Below are 12,737 nucleotides of genomic sequence, written 5' to 3' on the forward strand. Positions count from 1 at the left end.
ACACACACACACACACACACACACACGGGAAAAGAGGAAACGGTGTATTTTTTCCGCATGAGGCTCAGTTTTGTAAATGTGCAGTTCTGCAGTGTGTTGCCATGGATGTCCTGTTGTCCCTGTATAGAAGGGGAAAAAACAAATCTATCAAATAAATAAAAATTATTTTTTATTACATATTAAAGTGCTTATAAAAATCGCTGTATTCATACTAAGAAGCTCCCACATGATCACTGCCGTTGTGTTTCAGCAGTTCTGAGAGAGCCCGAAGACCAACATGCAAATATTTGACATTTTCTTCTTCCATAAACGACATTAATGCGATTATCAGATTATCAGCTAAATTTCAGTAAAATAATCTATAAAAGTCAAAAGACAACGAAATCACAAACTCCTTAAAGTGACGTTTATCAATCAAATAGCTTTAAATGGCTATAAATCGAAAAAAGGCACAAGTGCCGATTTATACACGGCTGCTGATGTGACGTTTTTGTTTTTTTTTCCCTCAAACAGAAATGAATTAATATATTCACGGGAATTTTAAGTGCTCCGTTTTTTGTTTTTTTTAATTATTATTTATTTGTTTGTTTGTTGGTTTGTTTATTTATTTATTTATTTAGAAAATTCCAAAGAAAAAAAGTCCATAATACATGATCAAGGCACAAAAAACACACCCACTGAGCAAAAAAGGAAAGAAAGAAAGAAAGAAAGAAAGAAAGAAAGAGAAAATGAGACAAGGGTCAAAGGACAAAGTACACGAACAAGCTCCAGGTTAACGATCAGGAGGTCAGGTTAACCTTAGCGATCAGGTTAACCTTAGCGAGGTCTGAGCGAGGCAAGACTTGGTTCTTCTGATCTATTGTATCTCTAGACTTGGATTTATGACCTTATGTCACAATATGTAACTAAAGAACATCTAAAAATGGCTTTTTGATCATTCGGTTAGAATTGAAACTAATAGTAGATCCTTAATGCCAGTGACTCCGTACGTCTTTATGCGTCAGTCACGAGCCTCTGTAATACATATTCAGATTTGTAAAAAAAATAAAAAATTAAATATGATCCCTTTGTGGAGGGCACGGTGGCTTAGATGTTAGCATGTTTGCCTCACACCTCCGGGGTCGGGGGTTCGATTCCCGCCTCCACCTTGTGTGTGTGGAGTTTGCATGTTCTCCCCGTGCCTCGGGGGTTTCCTCCGGGTACTCCGGTTTCCTCCCCCGGTCCAAAGACATGCATGGTAGGTTGATTGGCATCTCTGGAAAATTGTCCGTAGTGTGTGAGTGTGTGAGTGAATGAGAGTGTGTGTGTGCCCTGTGATGGGTTGGCACTCCGTCCAGGGTGTATCCTGCCTCGATGCCCGATGACGACTGAGATAGGCACAGGCTCCCCGTGACCCGAGAAGTTCGGATAAGCGGTAGAAAATGAATGAATGAATGATCCCTTTCTTATGGAGCGTTCATTCTCGGCTCCTCACCTCCGTCCCTTGACCTGAAGACTCAAGATGTTTTTTTAGACACGACTCTTTCTTGAAAATATGTAAAAAATAACGAGCCGCTAGTGTAATTTAAACTGGCAGTGGTGGCTCAACTGGTTAAGGCTCTGGGTTGTTGATTGGAGGATCGGGGGTTAAAGCCCCAGCACTGCCAAGCTGCCACTGATGGGCCCTTGAGCAAGGCCCTCAACCCTCCCTGCACGAGGGGCGCTGTATCATAGCCGCCCCTGCACTCCGACCCCCACCTCCTCAGTCGGGATATGTGAAGAAAAGAATTCGACTTTGTTGTAATGTATACGTGGTGATAATAAAGTCTTCTTCTTCTTCTTTCATAATCGGTCACATCGGTAGTTGACGCCATGCCGGTCTAATTCGCTTGATTTGTCGTCGTCACACCAATACCGTATATATGCCTTGAGCGACATTTTCTACTAAACCCGTGGCCTTATTATAGTCATTAACGTTACATCAGCAGCTCTGTACGTTTACATATGATACGATTTAAACTGCACTGCTTTCTAAACACAGTTCAGGACCCAAACACTTAAAAAATGTTTTCCCCCCCTTAAATATTTCATATTAATAGTAATAGTAATAGTTACTTGAAAAAATGAGAATAAAAAAAATATAAAAAGAAAAAATATTTAAATATTTAAAGGGGGAGATTTTGCCAGTATTTGTACATGTACACACTATTATTATTATTATTATTATTATTATTATTATTATTATTATTCACAGCCCTTCTTGCAGCTGCTTCTTTGCCAGTGGCTCTAGTTTCCATTCTGCCTTATTTCTGTATACTACATTTAGATGTGTGTGTATGTGACTTGCATGAATGAACATCGTGTGCATGCCAAAGTGAGGGCCAAGTTTTGTACGTGTGTGTATTAAAAGCCTGTTGAAGTGTCTGTAATTTGCCACTTGTGTCTTTGTTCTGTAGAAAGTGTACATTCCTTATAGTATCGGGGTGATGTCGAAGTCCCTCCGCACAGACGCTGCCGACGACTAAACCGACAGCGTGTACGGAATACGATGTGATTATTGACTATATACAGTATATCGTAGGTGGAAATGATCAAGGTGACGATCCTGTCACGGTCGTGTCTCACTCGATAATAAGACTTAAAGACTCGAGTGAGAAAAATCCAAAAGCGCAGATCTGATTTCTTCTTGTTTTGTGAACACTAAAGCCAGCCGGATCATCGGGCTGGGTTTTAACGAAAAGGACCAGATCTCACCTACTTATGTCACTGCCTCTGCGTTGTGAATTAATGTTATATATGTTTGTTTATTTTTTTTGTTTTGTTTTTGTTTTGAGGGGGTGGGGGGGGGTATTTTTAAGTAAATCTTGTCTGAATACAAATCCTGACTGTTCTGTCGTTATTTCTTGGCTCACCGGGTACAACATGATTTTCCCGACACCAGATCGTCGGTGCTACGTCGGTCACGCTCAGATTCGGACGTACTGGTCTTAGCTTGGTACTTACTGTACAGAGGTCGCTATCATCAGTCTACCATCAACCTGAGGAAATAACTGCAGAACTGTTTTTTGTGGCCATCGAGAGAAGGTTTCTAGAGCTTTTGGGAAATTTGATCTTTTTTTTTTTTTTTTCTTGGCCACAGACAACACACTTTGTTTTGTAACTTCTGTAGAATTTTAGCACAAATGCACTTTTTCAGGTTGCTAGCTTTTCTTGTTGCCATGGCGTCCAGTTTGGTCCAGCACCACAGTGGTCTTGTACAAAGATAATGATTGTCATTTTGTAAAATCTTGTATGGTTTCACAAGGTGAAAATGCAGACCCTAGTAATTCCCAGAGTGTATTATACAGTCTTGTGAGTCTCGCTTTCTGTGAGTCGTCAGGTACGAGACCCGAAACAAAACCTGGTTGTATCAGGGATATATGAGGCGAGGCAGCTGTTCGCCTTCGCCTCACACCTCCAGGGTTGGGGGTTCGATTCCCGCCTCCAGCCTTGTGTGTGTGGAGTTTGCATGTTCTCCACGTTCCTCGGGGTTTCCTCCGGGTACTCCGGTTTCCTCCCCCGGTCCAAAGACATGCATGGTAGGTTGATTGGCATCTCTGGAAAATTGTCCGTAGTGTGTGAGGGTGTGAGTGAATGAGAGTGTGTGTGTGCCCTGTGATGGGTTGGCACTCCGTCCAGGGTGTATCCTGCCTCGATGCCCGATGACGCCTGAGATAGGCACAGGCTCCCCGTGACCCGAGAAGTTCGGATAAGCGGTAGAAAATGAATGAATGAATGAATATTGTTCTTGTAGTTGTTTCTTTTGGATGCATGTTGGCATGTTCCATACAGTTCCTACGGTACGTGTCGTTTGTTCTGTTTGCAGTATTGCTGTAAATCTGTATGTTTTAGTAAACAAAGAACAGGTTCGATTTAAAGAAATTCTATTTGAAAAAATGGTTCAAAGTGATTTTTTTGGATGCTCAGAACCCGTAATTACTCAAGAAACCTTAAAGAACCTTTGAGTAATTTTTTATATATCCAGTAGGTGGCAGCATTGCATTAATATATATTCACTGAACGGATTTTTGTGTGTGTGTGTGTGTGTGTGTGTGTGTGTGTGTGTGTGTGTGTGTGTGTGTGTGTGTGTGTGTGTGTGTGTGTGTGTGTGTGTGTGTGTGTGTGTGTGTGTACTCTAAAGAATTGTTCAACCTAGAACTCCATATCATGTATAACTATGCAAAAGAAATCCCTCTAAAAATGTTAATAATAATCTACTAATTACTCACATTGCAGTTTTTTTTTGTTTGTTTTTTTGGATCGGATTCTGAATGTAAAAGTCTGATGTGATGCATCATTCTTACTTAACACAGTGTTCTTTCACAATCGGTGGTTTTTTGAGCAAAATAAGGATGAGTTCTCAGATCCGAAGGTGTGCAATCCTTTTCTCTAACAGCTGGTCTGACTGTGACTGTGACATGATCGATAAATATTAACACTCACTAAAATATATCCCTCTGTGTTTGCAGGGACAGACGTGATATAAGACGTGATATAAGACGTGATATAATCTAAAAGGAACAATAAAATAATTTAAAAAATATTTATAGTTTATAAGTTTTTGGTCGTTTAGACGATTATCCACCACACATGGAAGGAGTCTCCAGTGTCGGAACTTTGTGACAGTACGTTTTATACTTACTCAAGACATTTTGACAGGCAAAAGGATCCATAGCAGACATTGTTTTATCATCTTAGTCATATGGCGAGTTACGTGGTGTTTTTTTGGTCTCATGAATGTCAAGTGAGACAGGTTGGTGCGGGAACGTCTGTGTATGGTGTAAGTGAGAACAGGAACTAACTCGTCTTGGAGGAATTTGGCAACATTAAACGGACTGCTCTGTTGTGTGATCTTCTGATGCCCAAGTAGGTAAAGTGGAGGGAAGTTGAGGTTGGAGGGGAGGGTGTGTGTGTGTGTGTGTGTGTGTGTGTGTGTGTGTGTGTGTGTGTGTGTGTGTGTGTGTGTGTGTGTGTGTGTGTGTGTGTGTGTGTGTGTGTGTGTGTGTGTGTGTGTGTGTGTGCGCGCTTTTTAAAAAGGCGACCGGTGTAAACTATTATTTTGTCTTCTGGGAAACATGTAAATATCTTATGTAGCATCTTAATAGGAGTCCTGAATAAAATGAGATCTTTAAACCATTGTCCCGATCAAATGTCCCACACCCCACCCATTCACCACCACCCCACACGCACCCCATCAGACGTCTGAAGATATTTGGATTGACAACGTTCTCACGTGAGATTAGAATTAAATACTAAGAACTTAAAAAATACCCAAATTAATCAGCCATAATATAAAATCCACCAGTTTTATATGGTTTAGGTCCTGCTTCTAACACCAGAGAAACTCCACACGAGACTCCTCGAGACCTCTGATGGTGTGCTGTGGTATCTGGAACCAAGACAGTACTTTAAGTCTCAGTAAGTAGTGAAGTGGAACCTTCATTCATCAGACCAGCAATTGATCAAATTGAGATCCGGGGAATTTGGTGGCCACGTCATCACTATGACATCTTTGTCATGTTCCTCAAGGCATCCCTGAACAGTGGCAGTGTGTCGTGTCAAGAGCTTCAGTTTATGTTCACATCAAACGTCAGATTGAAGAAAAAGTTTCATCGCTGCGACTTTAACCGTGAAATGTGGAAAATGTGAAAAAAAAATCCTTTTTCAGTTTACTGCATTTGGCAGGGGGCACGGTGGCTTAGCGGTTAGCACGTTCGCCTCACACCTCCAGGGTTGGGGGTTCGATTCCCGCCTCCGCCTTGTGTGTGTGGAGTTTGCATGTTCTCCCCGTGCCTCGGGGGTTTCCTCCGGGTACTCCGGTTTCCTCCCCCGGTCCAAGGACATGCATGGTAGGTTGATTGGCATCTCTTGAAAATTGTCCGTAGTGTGTGAGTGTGTGTGTGAGTGAATGAGAGTGTGTGTGTGCCCTGTGATGGGTTGGCACTCTGTCCAGGGTGTATCCTGCCTCGATGCCCGATGATGCCTGAGATAGGCACAGGCTCCCGGTGACCCGAGAAGTTCGGATAAGCGGTAGAAAATGAATGAATGAATGCATTTGGCAGGCTGAGCAATTTAGGGTTAAGGGCCTTTCTCAGGGGCCCAGAAGTGGCAGCTTGGTGCCCTGAGATTCAAACTCACAACCTTTTGATCAGTTGTCCAACAACTTAACCACTAAACTACCACATCCCCCTATACATGTTCTTGACTTCTGATATTCCACTTGGTCAGAGTTTTTAGTGTTAATACGTTCATCAGCTATATGAAACCTGCACCGTGGTGGGTACTTCCTATCCCCAGATGAGCTGTTTCCTGTTTCTTTACTCGCACAACAAACCTGACCAGTTTTAATCACAACATCCTTATTACACAGTTACGAAACAAACATGAAAATGACTTCCTTTGAAATATTAAACAACATCGTTTACCGATGCTTATAAATCACACGGATCTCATCAGTACGCCGTAACGCAAAAGCGCTAAAAACGCTCGGTGTCGAGTTTGCAAATCGTGCATCAGATAATCGAAAGTCTCATCTGCGGTTATAAACTGGCGAGTCTTGGGTTTCCTGAGCTGCTGTGTGTTTTTTTTTTTTTTGCTTAATGCTCAGAGAGAAAACCCACAGCAATCGAGTCATGATACAGTGAACCGACACTCGTAACATACCAATCTTCTTTTAAGGAACTGATCCAATCTGGATTATTAAGGGCTGAAGTTAAACGTTATAAGACGGAGACGCAAAATTCGGTTTGATAGAATTGTTCAGTCATGGAAATGTGATGAGGAGAAATGTTTGAGATTTTGGTTTTTGCTTCATTTGGTGCTTAATTTGAACGGAAAGAAATTTAAAAAAAAAAATAATAATAAAATAAATAATAGAAAATAAAAACACATGACATGAACATGGGCGAGTATGGTGCCTTTAAGGTTAGCAGGTTAGCCTCACACTTCCAGGGTTGAGGGTTCGATTCCCACCTCCGCCATGTGTGTGTGTGTGTGTGTGTGTGTGTGTGTGTGTGTGTGTGTGTGTGTGTGTGGAGTTCTCCTGGTTCTTCAGACGTTTCCTCGGGATTTACTGGTTTTCCCCTCCAGTCCACTCCAAAGACCACTCCATTGAAGGCTGGTTGACGTCTCTAAATTGTCCATAGTTTTTAAATGGTGTGCCAGTGCAGAGAATGGGTATCTCGGTGGTCATGTTGTTGGACTACTGATCAGAAGGTTGTGAGTTTAGATGTTAGGTGAGGACCATCACACAACCCTCAGTAAGATAAGGGTGTCTGCCAAAATACTACAAAGTGTGTGTACAGTATGTGTAAGATTAAGCCTCACCATGGGATGCCCAGGGTGTCCTCTGTGACTGGCATCACTAGATAGGCTCCAGAAAATGGATGGATGGATGGACAACGGGAACAAAAAGGAAACCCACACAGACACTGGAAGAATGTGTAACTCCAAACAACTTCACGCAAACTCTTTATATGGCGAAATATCCGGTTTATTCAATGTTAGGAAAACACATGATGTGTGTAACAGTTAACGGATTACAGCAGAACCTCACCGAATCCAATATGGCAGACGCACAGGATAAGGATAGCTAAGACGGCTTCTACCGTACGATCGGAACGTATAGTAACAGTTCTTAGCTTCCTAAAACACTTTGTAATTAGAAACTGTCGAAGGTTTCTACATGGTGTGTTTAAGGGTTCCTCCGAAGAAGATCAAAAAGGAACGCTTTAAACTCATCATGACAAAATATCACATCACATCATGACATGTTTGATCTAAATTCCTGCCAAAAAAAAAAATACATTTTAACAGGAAAAATGAGGCAGCAATGTCACAACTATCGTGTATTTGTTTGTAGTTATAACAAGTAATGAAGGAACATCCAAAGCACAGAGATCTGATGATCTCTACATTACTCTGAGAAAAGGGATGGTGTTTATATAACCGAAGGAAAGCGACGTGATATAACGACTCACATGCTGTAATGGGAAAATAACCATAGACAGAACGGCATGACGTGACCCAACACCAAACACACATACTGTTACTCGGTATGTTAAAAAAAATGTCATCCTATAATTGACAAGTTCCTGTTATCGATTACGTTATAAGTGAACAGGCATAAAAACGAAATAAAAACGTTTTCTTAAAATATTGTATATAAAGTTTAGTATAAAGTAAATTATCAGAAGAAAGACTTTTTTTTTAAGTAAAACTTAGATTCACCTAAATGCAACGTTTTGGTTATTGCACACTCAGTATGGAACGTGTTCTCTATGGACGGAGGTCCGAAATGGCCGATATTTAGTAAACAGATTAAATATGAAGGAATTATAGCGTTCAGGATGAAACCTGAGAAATTATTATACTGAGAAGAAATTAGAAATTGTTCTTATACTGAGTTGTTGAATAAGATGTTAGTGGCGTTGCTTTAAGTTAATGGGACGTTTGAAACACACCGTAGCCGATCCTGAGGTAAAAAATAAAAGATGGAAAGTAAACGCTTTAAAAATCTCATGTTAGTGGCATTGCTTTAAGTTATTGGGACGTTTGAAACACACCGTAGCCGATCCTGAGGTAAAAAATAAAAGATGGAAAGTAAGCGCTTTAAAATCTCATGTTAGTGGCGTTGCTTTAAGTTATTGGGACTTTTGAAACACACCCTAGCCAATCCTGAGGTAAAAAATAAAAGATGGAAAGTAAACGCTTTAAAATCTCATGTTAGTGGCGTTGCTTTAAGTTATTGGGACGTTTGATACACACCGTAGCCGATCCTGAGGTAAAAAATAAAAGATGGAAAGTAAACGCTTTAAAAATCTCATGTTAGTGGCGTTGCTTTAAGTTATTGGGATGTTTGAAACACACCCTAGCCGATCCTGAGGTAAAAAATAAAAGATGGAAAGTAAACGCTTTAAAATCTCATTTTAGTGGCGTTGCTTTAAGTTATTGGGACGTTTGAAACACACCGTAGCCGATCCTGAGGTAAAAAATAAAAGATGGAAAGTAAACGCTTTAAAAATCTCATGTTAGTGGCGTTGCTTTAAGTTATTGGGACGTTTGAAACACACCCTAGCCGATCCTGAGGTAAAAAATAAAAGATGGAAAGTAAACGCTTTAAAATCTCATTTTAGTGGCGTTGCTTTAAGTTATTGGGACGTTTGAAACACACCGTAGCCGATCCTGAGGTAAAAAATAAAAGATGGAAAGTAAACGCTTTAAAATCTCATGTTAGTGGCGTTGCTTTAAGCTATTGGGACGTTTGAAACACACCATAGCCGATCCTGAGGTAAAAAATAAAAGATGGAAAGTAATCGCTTTAAAATCTCACCAACACAAAGACTTTGGGGGACTATTTTCTTGCTAGCTTTGCTGTAATGCCAGCTCGTCGGTCAAACGTAAGTAGACTCTATTGTGCGGTTCGTGTCTATCCGAGGCTGTGTTCCATTTCCAGTGGTATTTTCTCTGGACTGTAGTCACGATTGGGATGTTCTACGTATCTCTGCAGCGTGCTGTAATACTGCTCGGCGTGATCGTACGTGTATATTTCCGAGATATTCTCCCAGGCTTTGTGATTCGGAAAAGGAAAATCCTCGGGGTCTTTGTTCTCGAAGAAGCTCTTGAGGTTACGATCGGCCAGCCGGGTGGCGTACTCATCCGCGAACGAGTCAAACTTCTCACTCTCTTTCTCTTTGTACACTTTCCAGAAGGTGAGCTGAAGGTAGCTGACTTGAGAGCGGCAGTTTTTGTAACACGTGCCAATCAGACCGGCCACAGTGCAGCTCATGATCAGGATCCAGCCGAGGATCTGAGGAAAAGACGATTTGAGATGAGATTTTTTTTATGACTTCTTCATTAATAAACAAATAATTTTCTGGTTACTCAAAAATACAGAAGTGTCTACTGTCAAAACAATGGCTAACTGCTTAGCATAAAGGCTATGCTATTCTGCCAGGACAGTGCGACAGCTCAGATTTAGCTGTATTTGAATAAAATCCAATAAAACACATTAGAAATAGGAATTTGCATCCAAGGAGAGTAACGCGATTTGGGTAAGTATGTGTGCTCTGGAAGTGTGCAGCGATGTAGCGTCAACCTTGAATCATCTCATCTACCGAACGTCAGCTTGCGATGCTTTAAGAGGAAGTGGACGAGAGGAAGTGTTCAAAAAAGAATTGGAGTTCAGGATAAAACTGATAACATTCATCCAACGGCGCCATGACACTTCGTTGTTTGGTCTGAATTAGTAAAGCAAAATGTACTTAACTAGCATCCATGAAGAGACCGTGATTGTAATTATATATATACACACATTTCCATCTGTAATGTCAATATCACTGTATAAAAAAACCCCATCTCCCTGCACACCAGCAGCTAAACACAGTCACAATAGACTACATACAGAAACCCAATGTGTCCTGACAAATACTGTAGTGTTGCAGCGATAAAGTCATTTAATTATCGATACTGATTGTGTAAAGAGAAATAGCCATGAAAAACTGCCCCGAGGTTCTGATTATGAGCCATTAACCACCACAGTGTGGATGTGAAAGTGGATTTGATTTGATTTATTTATAAAAAAGTGAAAATTTTTATCTTTTTTTTGTTTTTAAATACAAGTTTTTATTATGTGGGACAGAAATGGCACTACTGAGATGTTTACTGGGAAACAAAGCAGTAGGGACGTGGTAGCTCATTTGGTTAAGGCTCTGGGTTGTTTATCGGATGGATGGGATTAAAGCATCCACTGTTGGGCCCCTGAGCAAGGCCCCTAACCCTGCATTGTGTCTGACCTTGTGCGCTGACCGTGGAATATGTTAAAAAAGATTTTCACTGTTCTGTAATGTATATGTGACAAAAATAAAGGCTGCTTCTATATCTGCTTCAGCATCGGTTCATTGGTAGGTGTATTACCTGAGACTGGGCGTGTAGAATTAACAGAAGCTCCTTGATATCCGAGGCCGGCATGTTGGCCGTTCCACAAGGCACTTTGTCCAGCTCGTCCTTGCACGTATTCGTCCTGTTTTTACAAAACCAATCGACCAGCGCCTGTTTCTCCAAACCGCTCACAGCGCACTCGTAAAACGTACCATTCAGCAAAGCGATGCTGAGCCACATGATCGGTGCCACGAGCGCTCCAATAATCACGTTAAACAGCACGGATAAACAGCCCACACAGTTGGCCCTACGACAGCAAACACAACAAACAAACAAACAAAAACACAACCGAGCATGCAGTTATTGGAAAACAATCAACATTAACAATCAGAACATTAATTCATTTTCTACCGCTTATCTGAACTACCTCGGGTCACGGGGAGCCCGTGCCTATCTCAGGCGTCATCGGGCATCGAGGCAGGATACACCCTGGACGGAGTGCCAACCCATCACAGGGCACACACACACTCTCATTCACTCACACACTCACACACTACGGACAATTTTCCAGAGATGCCAATCGACCTACCATGCATGTCTTTGGACCAGGGGAGGAAACCGGAGTACCCGGAGGAAACCCCTGAGGCACGGGGAGAACATGCAAACTCCACACACACAAGGTGGAGACATGGAGGTGTGAGGCGAACATGCTAAGCACTAAGCCACCGTGCCCCAAGAATACTCATTATAGTATTATTATTATTCATTATTGCTCACTTTATTTTTATTACACAAGGGATGTGAACATCTGAGCATCACATCATGGTTAACACGTGATGCTCTGATGTTAGAGAGCTGTTTATGTTGTTCCTGTGTGGATCTCCTTACCTGTGAGGACAAAGCTTCCTGGGGTTGAGACAGCAGCCTGTGTAGAGTCGCCAAAGTCTCGTGCTCAGGAACAGGCCGACGGAGAAGAGCACGAGCGCGGGTCCGAGCAGGTACGTGAGCCCGTACACCATGTTCTGCTTTACGTTGCACGGACACTGGAAGGACAAGAGAGAGAAGATCCTTTCTCCTCCTATGGTAGCGATGGCCATAAAACCGTACCCGATTTTAGACTTCTGATTAGTGAAGAAGCGCAAGACGCCGTTCAGGGAGTCCATGGTCGGTTTCAGAGCTACAGGAAGCATTCAGAAGGATAAGCAACAAAACAACTGGAATAGAAGAGAAGCCTAACTTCAGAACCGTGCAGAATCCGATATCACAAATCGTCCCCAAAAAAAAAAACAATACAGAAACTTGCGCGCGCTACAAAAAACGCGCGTGCTGCTTTTATTGTTTTGTTTCTTTCTTTTCCCTTTGTTTTTTTCCCCCTCCCTAAAATCTCCTCCCTATAAACCTCTCTCTCTCTCTCTCTCTCTCTCTCTCTCTCTCTCGCTCTCTCTCTCCCCCAGTATAACTCCTCCCAGCTTATTATTACCCCTACACCAAACAGGCTCATCTGGTTTTGCATTTCCTGCCAGTTTACACACAGCACTGCCTAATCGCATGAAAAGTGCATGGTTTCGGTTACGATTTTAGACTTATTAATTCCTCTGAAGTGCAACAAAAGAACAACAACAAAAGAGTTTGTTTTCTTTGAACGTATGCGCGTGCGTTCAGGGGTTGTTGAGGGTGCGGCTGAGTGCCTGCGCGCGCGCTTACAGAGCCACATCTGGCACTGTGCAGATGTTCAAGAAGTTTGCATGTGAATGTGATTCATGATGACGTGAATTTATCTTGAGTGAAGAATAAATACCTTCCTCTTATAAGACTTTAATGAGAACTATAAAAAAAAATGT

At 41.7% G+C, this 12,737-nt stretch overlaps 2 protein-coding genes across 2 annotated transcripts in view; one reads left to right on the forward strand and one right to left on the reverse strand.

Annotated features, from left to right (window-relative positions):
- Positions 1–2,825, forward strand: part of LOC113640316 (syntaxin 1A (brain)) — a 119,294-nt gene extending 116,469 nt beyond the window's left edge. The window contains exon 10 of the mRNA XM_047806398.1: positions 2,436–2,825. Coding sequence (XP_047662354.1) covers positions 2,436–2,504 — 69 coding nt within the window. The 3' untranslated portion in view covers positions 2,505–2,825. The remainder of the gene's footprint in view (positions 1–2,435) is intronic.
- A 4,667-nt stretch (positions 2,826–7,492) lies between these two features.
- LOC113640393 (calcium homeostasis modulator protein 5-like) lies at positions 7,493–12,292 on the reverse strand. Its single transcript, XM_027142865.2, has 3 exons — positions 11,785–12,292; positions 10,933–11,203; positions 7,493–9,826 (listed from the first exon to the last, which is right to left on the reverse strand). Exons 1-3 carry the CDS (start codon positions 12,084–12,086, stop codon positions 9,446–9,448), a joined length of 954 nt encoding a protein of 317 aa, XP_026998666.1. The 5' UTR covers positions 12,087–12,292; the 3' UTR covers positions 7,493–9,445.
- Between the last annotated feature and the right edge of the window lie 445 nt (positions 12,293–12,737).

Source organism: Tachysurus fulvidraco, chromosome 22, assembly GCF_022655615.1.
Source record: "Tachysurus fulvidraco isolate hzauxx_2018 chromosome 22, HZAU_PFXX_2.0, whole genome shotgun sequence".
Lineage (NCBI taxonomy): Eukaryota > Metazoa > Chordata > Actinopteri > Siluriformes > Bagridae > Tachysurus > Tachysurus fulvidraco.